The 14904-nt window shown below is 39.8% G+C and overlaps 1 protein-coding gene across 1 annotated transcript in view; it reads left to right on the top strand.

Moving 5' to 3' along the window:
* prdx4 (peroxiredoxin 4) overlaps nucleotides 1-14904 on the top strand; it is a 33305-nt gene that overhangs the window by 16330 nt on the left and 2071 nt on the right. The window contains exons 2-6 of the mRNA XM_059967799.1: nucleotides 2135-2252; nucleotides 3654-3770; nucleotides 6368-6490; nucleotides 11782-11912; nucleotides 12056-12090. Of these exons, the coding sequence (XP_059823782.1) occupies nucleotides 2135-2252; nucleotides 3654-3770; nucleotides 6368-6490; nucleotides 11782-11912; nucleotides 12056-12090 (524 nt within the window). The remainder of the gene's footprint in view (nucleotides 1-2134; nucleotides 2253-3653; nucleotides 3771-6367; nucleotides 6491-11781; nucleotides 11913-12055; nucleotides 12091-14904) is intronic.

Here is a 14904-nt window from a genome sequence, read left to right as displayed (position 1 = left end):
AGCTGGGATTCAGTTCTCAAATCGGTTAACTCAACCTCTCTTTGTGCTCGCCACTGCCTTTTACAGTTTAAGATTGTTCATAGAGCCCATTTGTCTAAATCTAAACTGTCTCGATTCTACCCTAGCGTTAGTCCACTCTGTGATAAATGCAAGAGGGGCGTGGCCTCTCTCATCCATATGTACTGGTTCTGTCCTAGCTTGGAGAAATTCTGGAAAGATGTCTTCACTACGTTATCGTGTATTCTGAATCAGCACCTAGAACCAAACCCCTTAATTGCTCTGTTCGGTTTTTGGGGCGAGACAGATTTATGTCTGGGTCCGACCAAATGCCGAATATTATCCTTTGCCTCTCTCCTGGCTAGACGCTTGATCCTCCTCAGATGGAGAGATGTTGCCCCGCCCAATGGCTTAATGCTCAATGGCTTAACGACATCATGGCCTGTTTGGACCTCGAAAAAATTCATTATTCAGTTCTCAATTCAGATCTAAAGTTCCATAAGGTCTGGGGACCTTTTATCGAGTACTTTCATAAACTTCCTCTTGACTAGGGTTTTTTTTTCTTTTCCGTCCCTTGCTTTCAGCTCCTTTTTTTTTCTGGTAGAAGGCATTATTACCCTCTGTTGTTAAGTGTATTCACAGTCTGGGAGTTTGGCTGTCCTGACTTATACTCTCTATATTGTGTAGTGGTTGGTCTGGAGTTGCTGTTTTTTTTTGTGTTGTGGGGCTTGGGGAGGACACTAAGCTTACTTGTCTTTAATTCAGGTGCTTTTTTTTTGCTTAATTCTCTTCCTTTGTAGCATATTGTTATTGTATGCTTAATTTTGCACTGTTTTAATGTTCCTCATTGGGATTTGGGGTTTTTAATTTGTAAAATGTTTTGAAAAACTAATAAAAAAAAATTAAAAAAAAGGAAAGGTACCAGTAACTGAAATAACTACATACTGCCTCCCATACCAAATAAAGTGGCCGCTAAATACATTTAGCACAGCATCCAGATATGAAGGTTAAGATAGTCTGTGTACAGGTTCCCCCCCCCCCCCCAATCCAAAGGTAGAGCATTCCTATGAAACTGTTTGTAAACCAAAATGTCATAAAGCGAAGAAGCAATTAAAAATATTCGAGCATTCCCAGACCCAAAAAAAACCTACCAAATCAAACCAAATAACACACAAAACCTAAAATAACATGAACATATAGTAAAAGCAGGAATGGTATGATAAATATACACCCTATATAAAGTAGAAATATTGTACGTATGGTGTAGTTTCACTTACCAAAATCGGGAAGACAGCGAGCCAAAATCGATTTGGAGAAAAAAAATTGACACGTACACGCATGTGCAAACAACTGTCCGCACAAGGTTTCATGGTCATTGTAGTATTTCTTAGGGTAAACTCACGTATAAAGTGGGTGTCTTTTTTTCATAAAAGCGTAAATCCTCTTTGGTTAGCGAAAACAGGTACTAATGTAGTTCTTTCGTAACAGCGAGTTGTTGTAAAGCGAACGTTCGAAAAACACGGGACACCTGTACATTGTATTATAGATCACATTACAGGCCCTTCAATCCACAATGTTGTGTTAACCATGTAACCTACTCTAGAGATTGCCTAGAATTTCCCTAGCACAAAGCCCTCTATTTTTCTGAGCTCCATGTACCTATCTAAAGAGGCTCTTAAAAGACTATTGTATCCACTTTTACCATCGCTGCCAGCATTGCATTCCAAGCACCCACCACTCTGTGGAAAATCTTAACCCTGACACCCCCTCAGTACCTATTTCCAAGCACCTTAAAACTATGCCCCCTGGGAAAAAGCCTCTGGCTATCCACACAATCAATGCCCCTCATCTTGTACATCTCTATCAGGTCACTTCTCATCCTCCATTGCTCCAAGGAGAAAAGGCCAAGTACTCTCAACCTATTCTCATAAGATACCCCTTCCAATCCAGGCAACATCCTTGTAAATCTCCTGCACTCTCTCTATACTATCTACATGCTGTTGGATATTAGATCCTGTAAATTCATGGTTGTGAAACAAAGGGTGCAAAATGCTATATGTTAATTTATTGTGGTGGGTGAGATTTCTACTACAAGATTTAACTAAAGTGTGCGTAATTATGTCTTCAAAATTTTTAGTTTCAAAACCTGCACCAGATTGGGAAGGCACAGCAGTAATAAATGGAGAGTTCAAAGAACTTAAACTTGCAGATTTTCGAGGCAAATACCTTGTCTTCTTTTTTTACCCACTTGACTTGTAAGTATCAAATATTTAACGTGACTGTGACAGCTTTGGTTTTGGGAAATGTACTGTCCGACCACAAGTCATTTACAGATATGGGCATTGGTTAAGTGCAGCTTAGAATTCAGTGTCCACCCTGTTAATCAAAAGGTATTATCACTTTATCCTTTCCAGTTAGTAATAATCTCAAGTTAGTGTTTGGGTATTTAACTCAAGTTCCCCAGATATTCACACAGAAGATTTAAGCTAAGAGCTCAAAAGTTGATTGGTAAAAGGGATACACAGCTGGAGGAGGGGGAGTATCATGGGAATATGGGGGAATCCCTCTCACAATCACTCCTTGTCTGCTCTCCATCTCCCTCTGGTGCTCCCCTCCCCCTTTCTTTCTTCCTAGGCCTCCAGTCCCATGATCCTTTCCCTTCTCCAGCTGTGTATCCCTTTTCCCAATAAACTTTTCAGCTCTTAGCTTCATCCCTCCCCCTCCTGTCTTCTCCTATCATTTCGGATCTCACTCTCCCCCTTCCACTTTCAAATCTCTTGCTATCTCTTCTTTCAGTTAGTCCTGACGAAGGGTCTCGGCCTGAAACGTCAACTGAACTTCTTCCTATAGATGCTGCCTGGCCTGCTGCGTTACCACCAGCTGTATGCGTGTGTGCGTGTCTGTGTCTTGAATTTCCAGCATCTGCAGATTTCCTCATTTGCGTTTTATGTAAAGGTTCCATTTTGTTTTTTATCCTCCATGATTGTATATGTTACCCCTGTCTTCATCACTTATCATTTATCTACCATTCATTAACTTGTATTTGCCCCACAACCTCATACCCATGTATTCTAATTTAAGGAAATATTCCTTTTGCCTCCTGTTCAATATCTTGTATCTGCATGTCCTTTTTTCTGTAACATTGATACACCCTGTATATAACATATCTGTTCTATCCATTATCAGCCTCCATTCTGGAGGTTTTCAGTTTTCTCATGAATATATTTTTTGGAATGTGGGAAGATCTTTTGTGAACCTTTACCTAAAGAACCAATCACAGCTAGAGAATGAGTTATTCCGTAATGCAAGGCTGTTGTACCTGTTGGCAGAAAGAGGTATAGTTTTTGTTTTACTGAGTTACCAGTGGGGTCGCATCTTGTTTGAAACATTTCTTTATTCTCATTGTGTTGCCAAGCTAATAGAAATTCATTTTGCTGGTTTTCAATTTAATCAAAAATAATGTTTTTCATTTAGCACTTTTCAATGTTTTATTTGTATTTTTAAAAAGATTAGTAGATAGCTGTAAATATGCTATACACTTATGTGCTGTTAAGTTCTTAACTGTAACCCTTGACTTTCAGGCATGTTCACTAAATATTATTTTTAACTTATAAATGATCCATTATTTATTATTGCTTTGTTTCCTTAATTTGCAGCACATTTGTTTGTCCCACTGAGATAATAGCCTTCAGTGACAGAATAAATGAGTTCAGATCAATTAATACTGAAGTGGTGGCATGCTCTATTGATTCTCAATTTACACATTTGGCATGGTAAGTAGGCAAGGTGACCTTAGTTGGTTTGATATCAACTTCATATTTTTACAATAGTCTTAATTGATTCATTGGCTAACTATATTGCTATGATAATAAGCTGTACACTTCATTCAATAATAGATCTCATCAAGAGTAATTACCCTCATTTAATCCAGATAAATATGAGGTAATGCATTTTGGTTTGTCTGGCAGGATATGTATAATAAATGGCAGGGATCTTAGAAGTGTTGATGTACAGAGGGACCTCTGGGTACGTTCAGTTCCTGAAAATGGTGACACAGATGGATAGAGTAGTGAAGGATGTGTTTTGCTTCTTTGCCTTCATATGCAGGGGAATTGAGGTAGTTACATCTGTACAAGACATTAGTCAGGCCACATTTGGAATATTGTGTCACCACACTACAGAAAGGGCATGGTAATGCTAGAAAGATGCAGAAGAACAGTATGTAGTCTGTAGTGGAGAAATTTAGTGACGAGAGATTTCATAGGTTGGAATTGTTCTCATAGTGCTGGTAGGAGACTGAGGGGTAAATTTACGAGGTTTATAAAATTGGGATATGGAAAGACACAGTTTGGGTATATGGTCAGAGACTCCTAAGGGCATTGGAGTCTTAAAACTTAGGTGTAAGGTGAGAGGGGAAATGATTGTTCCAGTGCTCTTTATGTTGTGGGCATCACTGAGTTGTGGTTGAAAGCAGGTCGTAGTTGGGAGCTTAATATCAAAGGATATACTTTATATCGAAAGGACAGCAGGAAGATATAAGCAGTGGTGTGGCTCTAGTAAGAGATAGAATTTCATCTTTAGAAAGAGTTGACGTGAGGTTGGAGAATGTTGAATCTTTGTGAGTGGGGTTCAGAAACTGCAAGGGTAAAATAATAGACATGAGAATCATTTATGCATCCAAATAGCTAAGATGTGGGACTGAGATTGCAAAGGGAGCTGGAAAGGGCATGTAATAAGGGTAATGACACAATTGTAATAGAGAACTTCAATATGCAAGGGGAATTGGAAAATCAGGTTGGTGTTGGATCGCAAGAGAAGGAATTTGTTGAATGCTTATGAGATGGCTTTTTTAGAGCAGCTTTTACTTGAGCCTATTTGGGGAAAGTTTATCTTAGGTTGGGTATTGTGTAATAATCCAGATTTTATTAGGTAACTTAATGTAAAGGAACCATTAGAAAACAGTCATCAGAATATGATTGAATTCATACTGCAATTTAAGAGGGAGGAGCACATCAGATGTATCAATATTACAGTGGAATAAAAGGAATTACAGAGGCACGGGAGCGGAGCTTGCCCAGGTGGATTGGAGGGGGATACCAGTGGAGATGATAGCAGAGGTGGCTGAAGTTTCTGGGAATACTTCAGATCTGCAGGATAGATGTGTTCCAAAGAATTTCTCAAATGACAGGGGTAGGTAAGCTTGGCTGACAAAGGAAGTTAAGGACTGCATAAAAGCAAGGATAGGGCTGTGCTGATGACACAAAGGTTGGGGGTGTTGTGTATAGTGTGGAGGGCTGTCAGAGGTTACAGAGGGACATTGATAGGATGCAAAACTGGGCTGAAAAGTGGCAGGTGGAGTTCAGCTCAGGTAAGTGTGAAGTGGTTCATTTTGGTAGGTCAAATATGATGGCAGAATATAGTATTAATGGTAAGACTCTTGATAGTGTGGAAGATCAGAGGGATCTTGGGGTCTGAGTCCATAGGACACTCAAAGCTGCTACACAGGTTGACTCTGTGATTAAGAAGGTATACGGTGCATTGGCCTTCATCAACCGTGGGATTGAGTTTAAGAGCCGAGAGGTAATGTTGCAGCTATATAGGACCCTGGTCAGACCCCACTTGGAGTATTGTGCTCAATTCTGGTCACCTCACTACAGAAAGAATGTGGAAGCCATAGAAAGGGTGCAGTGGAGATTTACAAGGATGTTGCCTGGATTGGGGAGCATGCCTTATTAGAATAGGTTGAGTGAACTTGGCCTTTTCTCCTTGGAGCGACAGAGGATGAGGTATACAAGGTAATGAGAGGCATTGATCGTGTGGACAGTCAGAGGCTTTTCCCCAGGGCTGAAACGGCTAGCATGAGAGGGCATAGTTTTAAGGTGCTTGGAGGTCGGTATGGAGGAGATGCCAGGGGTTAGTTTTTCACGCAGTGGTGAGTGCGTGGAATGGGCTGCCGGTGGTGGAGGTTGAAACGATAGAGTCTTTTAAGAGACTCCTGGATAAGTACACGGAGCTTAAAAGAAAATAGAGGGCTATGCGTAAGCCTAGGTAGTTCTAGAGTAAGGACACATTCAGCACAGCTTTGTGGGCCGAAGGGCCTGTATCGCACTGTAGGTTTTCTATGTTCCCTCCTACAAATAGTGTAAAAATGTCAATTTAGTTCTCCATCCGTACTAGAATCTCTCTTTTATTGTCAATACTTATTTAATGAATTGCGATTAAATATAGGTTGGGCAGGGTTTCCCAACACGAGGACTGTGGACCCCTCAGTTAATGGTAGGGGTCCATGGCATAAAAAAGATTGGGAATCCCTGTAATAAAGGAACACTTCTTCAGTATGTAACTCAAGAAATACTTTTGCTGTGTACAGGATAAATACACCAAGAAAACAAGGTGGACTAGGACCAATGAAGATCCCACTCCTCTCCGATCTTACACACCAGATTGCAAAGGATTATGGTGTGTATTTGGAGGACCAAGGGCATACACTTAGGTAATCATTCATGGAGGAATATACTTTTTACCAGTTCATCATAATGAAATTTGAAAATGAAAGTATCTGTAAAGCTTTAAATATTTAATCATTTCATAGTGTAGGTTAATTTGATTGTTTTGCAGTAAGTTTTTTAAACTTTCAAATCTGTAAATTTTAAGTTGGGTCAGTATTTTGTGATTTTTTTTTTGTTTTAAAATCAGCATGACTCAAAAATACCTATAGGTAATGTGAACAAAATCTTGTTTGGAGAAATTGATATTATTATTAAAGGGGTGAAGAAGTTTGAAATTGTTTAGAAATCAATTTCAAGGAAGTAGCTAATGTATCTAAAAGCTGAACTGGCATCATTGATAAGATGATTGATTTGGCAGTAATTAGAAGTCAACATGTAGAGATGACTGGAAGAGGTGGGTTGTGTTAAGATAATGGACTAAAATGGGGAATTTTAGTTAAATGCTTGAGGGTAGGGCACTACCCTAACTCAGTGTAGGGTGCATTACAGGATATGTGTAGCAGGCTTAAATGTGTTTTTTCTTGTGGTATTAAGTGACAGTTTTAGGCAATTTAATCTGGTCTTGATCAGGACATGCATAATTATTTTGTAAAAGATTTGTGAGGCGAGTGTGACCAGGGAGGGAGGTAGAGAGTCAGTGGTGCTTAAAAGTTGTGAAGGAAAACTAGTAGTAATAATGTTGAGCTGAGTTAAACTCTACTTCGTCAAACATCTTGTGCTTGACCACCAGGCAGGCAGCTTGATTGCATTCAAAACGTTAGGAAAGGGAATGAAGAGATGGAAGTCGATATCAATACTCTTGTGAAATCTAGTCCTTTGCCTGCAAATTATGACACTGACAGGTAACATTTAGTCAAGAGTTTTGCAAGATTATTGGTTGAGTAAAAATGAAAGAGCATTGTTTGATAATTCATGTTGTAGACGTCTGGCTGTTATGATTAGCAGTTTAATCCTGTCTAAGTAGAACTTATGTTGTGTCTAATGTATTCGAATGTGCCATTGGTGGCATTTGTTCTTTACAAAATTCTTGAGGAATAGAAAGTTTTTGACAGGAACTGGTCATTCGGCCGGACAAAGTTTGCCTAATTCCTATTCACATTATGTGTTGAAAAAACTGTTGAGTTTGGATTTGAAAGTCTCTATAAGGTACTACTCTTAACTTCACAATGGTAGTTTGTTCCATGTGTCCACAACTCGCTGTGTAAAGAAATGCTTCCTGATGTTAATCTGAAATCTCCCTTTTAACCAGTGTCCACCCATGGCCCCGTGTCCTTGATGTTGGATTAATTTTGAAGTAGCAGCTGGAATCCATCTTACTTATACCCTTGATGATTTTGAATACTTCTGTCCTGCCTCTCCATTCTACATCTGCTTAGGCTAAAAGATTTAATTCTTTCAATCTTTCTTCATAGCTCATCCCTACAGAAGTGGAATGAGTCTAGTCTTCTTGACTGGACTCTCTCCAGTGCCTTCACATCCCTCACACAATATGGAGACCACAGATGTACACAGTATTCAAATTGTGGCCTTACAAATGGATTATACAGCTTAAGAAGAACATGTTTTAACTTGAACTCCACTGAGTGCATTACATAGCCTAACATTCTATTAGCCGTCTTGATCCTTCTATGCATGGTTTGGATATTGATAGTGATGAGTCTACCAGAAATGCCCAAATCCTTCTCATACAGTGCATTTTTGTAAATCTCAAGACCCCTTATTGCATATTTAGATCTAATATTTCTACTTCCTATATGTAATGCTTCACATTTACATCTGCCCACATCTGGATTGTTTAGATCTAACTGTATTGATTCTGCTGCCTGAATGTTATCAGCCTCCCCCCCCCCCCCCCCAATTTTGTCATAGCAATCCTTTCTCATTTATTTGTTATGTGCTTATCCAAATCATTAATGTAAATAAAAACAGCAGCAGCCCTCAAAACCGATCCTTGCGGAGCGCCACTTTTAACATCTATCAGGTGAGAAAATGATCCTCTTGCCATAACTCATTGTTTTCTATTTTTGAACTAGTTAATGTGGTTAACCTTCTTGTATATTGGGAGAATGTTAGCCCATTTCCAGTACCTGAAGGAGGGTCTCAGCCCGAAAAGCTGTTTATATTGTTTTCTGTAGATGTTGCCTGATGTGCTGAGTTCCTCTAGCATAGTGGTCACCAACCTTTTTAAGCTCAAGATCCCCTACCTCTGCCTTAGTGAAAGGCGAGATCGACCCCAGATCAATTAGTTATACACATGCGCACCAGGGCAGAAAGGACTGGAAGTAAAACCCCGCACCCTGGTAATAGAAATAATGTATAAACACCAGGGGTACCCACCCTTTTTTTGCACCATGGACCGGTGTAATATTGACAATATTCTTGCAGACCGGGGTGGGGTTGCTGTTAAACACGACCGGAATACAGCGATACTCGAAGCAGCAGGGTCCTTACGTCCAGTCTATTCCACAATTTAGTTTTCGCAGCTCTCGGCACTTAGCTGCTGTCCCGCGCTGCTCACGTTTTTTCCACTGAAAAAACTCAGCGGTTTGTCTTTAAGTGCAGGGTGCATGGACTCAGGGTACCAAAGCAGTTTTGAGGGCTTCATTGCCTCATTAGACAGCTTCCAAGCCCGAACTCCAGCCTCCTTCCTGCCCAGCACCGGGTGCCCTGGCCAGGTGCGGCTGCTCGTGGGTGGGGTGAGAGGACAAGATCAGGGCTGGAGGTCCCCTTACTGGGGAGTCTGGAGAGAGCGACCAACCGAGCGAAGAGAGCGACAGACCCACGCCCGCCCCCCCCTCCCTTGTAGGATCTATCGGCCGACAAAAGTTTGTTTCAGTAGATCACAGAGAAGTAGCTGCTCTGCTGCTTACAAAACCTTGAGCCCGAATTGGGTCGTCTGCAAATATTTTAGCACCGGGTTCCCCACGAACATTCAGTGTGCTAAACAGTTTCAGAGGCAGCACCCATCTGTCCGCGCTCCAGGCTGGTAGTAACGGCACTTCCCGCCGGCCGCGCAAGGGTGTCACTGTGTTCAGGCAACTGATGACCTCGTGTGCGTTCAAGTTCAACAGTGGGAATGAGGACAGGTGCAGCTGACTCATAGTTTCCTCGCAACCCGGTGGTTGGGGACCACTGAAGTACACTGTATAGTGCGGGGGAGCTATATGCACGCCACTAGGCAGAAAGAACAGAACTAAAACCCCACAACCCAGAAACAATCTCTCAACAATATTTGTGTATTTATTTTTCTATTTTTTTTTTGGGATCCACTGGGAAAGTCTCAAAGATCAACCAGTCGATCGCAATCAACAGGTTGGCAACCACTACTCTAGCATTTTGTGTATGTTGCTTTGAATTTCCAGCATCTGCAGATTTTCTTGTGTTTGTACAAAATTATATTTACATTTCTTACTACTTCAAACTTCCAGTTTTGAGAAAGGGATGTTTTACTTTGGACTACAAATATATTATAAATTGATATTGCAATTTCTTCAAGTTCTATTAACTTTTTCCTTGTGTAACTCTAAATATAAATTTTTGAATATGCTGTTTTTCGGGGGGGGGGGGGTCACTTATGTCAAATATATTCCACAAGTCACAAAACTATTTGTTTTCCCTCATTTTACTGCAGATTAGATTTTCTTCCACACCTACTTTACAAGGATGGATTCTCAATTAGAACCTCACAGTTGGAGAAAAAATATAGTTGTATTTTCAAACCCAAACATTTGTAGAGGAAAATATTTTGTCCCTTGAATTTTCTATCTTTCCAATGGACATGTATGAGGATTTGAGATGGATTGTCTACAAGTGACTTGATTTGCAATCATTTGGGCAGCAGCAATTTGCCCTTGCAAAATTCATAAATCACAACCCAAAAATTTGAGATATGTAATGAAATCTATTTTCATGGAATTTATATGGGGATGGGGGGGGCAGAAATAATGACTAAACTTACTTTAACTTTCATTTCTTGATAAATGCACAGATGACAAGGCTTCACATTATAGAAAATTCCAAAGCCGACCATGTTCTAGGAATACAAAATGCAGTGGTCATCTATATTAATCTTTGGATTGAATACTCAAATATAATATCAAATCATCTGTTTGCTTCTCAACATGTTCAGATTTCCATGCCTATATTTTATTATTTTTTAAATGTCTGGCTATCAATGTCTCAGAAGCAGAGCTTTACAGAGGCCTATTAATCACTTTGCAGAAGTGGTGAAGAGGAATAGGATACTTGGCTCTCTGCATCCTTTAAACTCAAGTTCAGATCTGGATAGTAGACCATGGCTTGCACATTTCAATCCATGATCTCACTTGTCCTTCTAATCTGTATCAACAAAAGTGATCACGGAAAATTGGATTTAGCTATAGTTTTGCACTTCTGTTTGCTCACTCATAATATCATGTGTTTGTCTTGGAGAGGGGAAGAGAAATGTTCAAAAGGTACATTTTGTTTCATGCAACACATACAAAATGCTGGTGGAACACAGCAGGCCAGGCAGCATCTATAGGGAGAAACACTGTCGACGTTTCAGGCCGAGACCCTTCGTCAGGACTCGTTTCATGAATCTTTTGTTGGCAGAAGAGTTAAGTCCAGCTGAGTTCCATGACAGAATATAGTGTTACTATTTGGAGCCAGTGTTCTTTGCCTTTTTTATTTCCAGGATTCATTCTGAAAAATGGATTAAATTAATTTTTACTGTAAAGTGGACACTGAGCAGGATCCAAATATAGCTGCTGTTAGAATACCTTAACTATAAACCACAAGAAGCAAACCTAATAGCATACAGGGGTTGGTTTCTTCAGAAAGGGCATTAAAATAGTGACTTGTATGGCCTTAGAGAATTGTAGTATCAAAATTCCTGATTGATACTAGAGACTTTTAACCCGTATTTGAAATCTTTGTATTTATTTCTGATCAAACCTCAATTGTTTTGATTTTTTGAGAATGCATTCTCCTAAAGCTTACATATTCTCCACAACAATGTTTTGAGTAATTGTTTGTCTTGGTTAGCAGAAGCAGCCACAGTTCCTGTTTTCTATGTTGTTTACTTACATGTTTTAATGAGTAAACTGACTTAATAGAAGAGGAAGGCAGATAGGTAAATCTTGTCTTGCTCTACCTCCAACTCACAGGCTGGCATGGTATTGTCAATAACTACATAGTTATAAGCAGTTTGCCATTGCTTTTTCTCAAATTGATTTTATTATGGAAATTAGCATGGAGAACAAAGTTAACCCCCAATACCTTGTTCCTCTTCCAGAGGCCTTTTTATTATTGATGACAAAGGACTACTGAGGCAAATAACAATGAATGATCTTCCAGTGGGTCGGTCAGTGGATGAAACACTTCGATTAGTTCAAGCATTTCAGTATACCGATACACACGGTGAAGGTATGCAATAACGATGTTGAGCTGAATGCATGAAACCTATTTAAACGTCATTTCAATTAAATGGTAAAAATAATGTAATGTAAATAAGCAAAGAACTGGCTGTGCAGCTACCTGAATTAATGCTTTTATGATTGATTTTTTAGTTTGTCCAGCTGGTTGGAAACCTGGAAGTGATACGGTAAGATTGTCACTTGATCCAATGTTTCCTAACCTTGGTTTTAAAAATAAATATTATGTTAACGTTTAGTGTAAGCATTGTTACAGGTTAATATTAACATTCTTTTATTGGTTTTATATCTACAGTATAAATACAGCCACCTTTGAATCTTTAAATCCTCAATCTATAATGAGACTGCTTATATTTTACTTAGATCAAACTAGATCATGGAAAAGTGGAAGCCACAAGAAGAATTGCACGATTATGATTCGATGTAAATTGCTACTCACACTGAAATACATCGTGCTGCTCATGTAGCTAATCCTCTTAATCCTTCTATTGTCACCTCAGTTGTTCTTGCACTTTCAGTAATTCTCTCCACACTAAACTAAGCAATGCTGCTAACTTAAAATACATTGTACATTAAAGCAGGTAGATCCTGGTCCATCAGCACTGCAATTTGATCACTGGAATTAATGTTCAAATTAGGAATGATTTGTATTGGACAAATTAAGGCATTAAATTAATGGAATGCTTAGAATGCCATGGAAAATGTATCAAAATATTCTTGATATCAGACTTCTGGTAGTTCAGCTAGTTGTGTCACTGCATTCTGGGAAATACCTCTATACTCCCCCCAAAATTTGGACCTTTAATGCATTCCCTACATAATACCCCAACTTGTTTTAATCCCTGATCCTCTGCTTGGTGCATTCAATGATAGTCACTTCAAAGTTTACTTTAATAACTAATAGAATAAAAGAATTTCCCCCCAAATGTGTTAGGTTACATTTTGTGTTGCTTTTAAAATTTCAAGCTTTGCTAAATGAACACTACAAAACTGTACAGTTGAAACATAGAAAACCTACACCCCACACAGGCACTTCTGCCCACAATGCTGCGTTGAACATATACTTTAGAAATTACCTAGGATTGCCCATAGTCCTCTGTTTTTCTAAGCTCCATGTACCCGTCCAAGGGTCTCTTTAAAGACCCTTTTGTATCTGCCTCCACCACTGTTGCTGGAAGTCCTTTCCACGCACTCACCACTCTGTGTCAAACAACTTACCCCTGACATCTCCTCTGTACCTACTTCCAAGCACCTTAAAACTGTGCCCTCTCTGTTAGACATTTCAGCTCTGGGAAAAAGCCTCTGACTATCCACACGATCAATGCCTCCCATCATCTTATACCCCTCTATCAGGTCACCTCTCATTCTCTGCCGCTCTAAGGAGTAAAGGCCGAGTTCACTCAACCTATTCTCATAAGGCATGCTCCCCAATCCAGCCAACATCCTTGTAAATCTCCTCTGCACCCTTTCTATAGTTTCCACATTCTTCCTATAGTGAGGTGACAAGAATTGAACACTACTCCAAGTGGGGTCTGACCAGGGTCCTATATAGCTGCAACATTACCTCTTGAACTAAATCCCACGGTTGATGAAGGCCAATACACCGTATGCCTTCTTAACCAGAGTCAACCTGCACAGCAGCTTTGAGTGTCCTATGGACTCAGACCCCAAGATCCCTCTGATCTTTCACACTGCCAAGAGTCTTACCATTAATTCTATATTCTGCCATCATATTTTGACCTACCAAAATGAACCACCTCACAATTATCTGGGTTGAACTCCATCTGCCACTTCTCAGCCCAGTTTTGCATCCTATCAATGTCTTGTAACCTGACAGCCCTCCACACTATCCACAACACCCCCAACCTTTGTATCATCAGCAAATGTACTAACCCATCCCTCCACTTCCTCATCCAGGTCATTTATAAAAATCACAAAGAGTAAGGGTCCCAGAACAGATCCCTGAGGCACCCCACTGGTGACTGACCTCCATGCAGAATATGACCCATCTACAACCACTCTTTGCCTTCTGTGGGCAAGCCAGTTCTGAATCCACAAAGCAATGTCCCCTTGGATCCCATGCCTCCTTACTTTCTCAATAAGCCTTTCATGGGGTAACATGTCAAATGCCTTGCTGAAATCTATATACAGTACATCTACTGCTCTACCTTCATCAATGTGTTTAGTCACATACTCAAAAAATTCAAATGGGCTCATAAGGCATGACCTGCCTTTGACAAACCCATGCTGACTATTCCTAATCATATTATGCCTCTCCAAATGTTAATAAATCCTGCCTCTCAGGATCTTTTCCACCAATTTACCAGCCACTGAAGTAAGACTCACTGGTTTAATTTCCTGGGCACTCTCCACTCCCTTTCTTGAATAAGGGAACATCATCTGCAACCCTCCAATCCTCTAGAACCTCTCCCATCTCCATTGATGATGCAAAAGATTATTGCCAGAGGTTCAGCAATCTCCACCCTCGCCTCTCACAGTACCCTGGGGTAATCTCGTTCAGTCTTGGAGACTTACCCAACTTGCTGCTTTCCAAAAGCTCCAGCACATCCTGAGGTAAATCACAAGACACAAGGTATGCACATGTCATTTGGTACAGTTGAGGTCTCTGTTCCAAAATGATAGGACAACACTCACAACAAAGACAACTTTATAGATACGATTTTATTTTCTAATTCAGACATTTACGATATAAAATGTAAATATTAATTCCTCTTCCAATAATTTTACCAATTAAATTAAATTTGTGTCAGGGATATTTATTCCACTTCAATGTGAAATTTGTTAATTAGTTCAGACAAACCCCTCAATTTTATTCACCATGTTTTGTTGTTCCGTGCAGCTACAATTTTCCTATCTTGTCAACAGCTTTTTAAGAAATGCCATTACACTTCTCCAGTGTAATCATATCTTTTCCTATACTGGGTCTAGAAATTAAACAGAACAAGCAGTATTAAATCATATGG

Source organism: Hypanus sabinus, chromosome 4 (genome assembly GCF_030144855.1).
Source record: "Hypanus sabinus isolate sHypSab1 chromosome 4, sHypSab1.hap1, whole genome shotgun sequence".
Taxonomy (NCBI): Eukaryota; Metazoa; Chordata; class Chondrichthyes; order Myliobatiformes; family Dasyatidae; genus Hypanus; species Hypanus sabinus.
The sequence above is the reverse complement of the archived record's forward strand: the minus strand, read 5'-3'. Positions and strand labels throughout refer to the sequence as shown.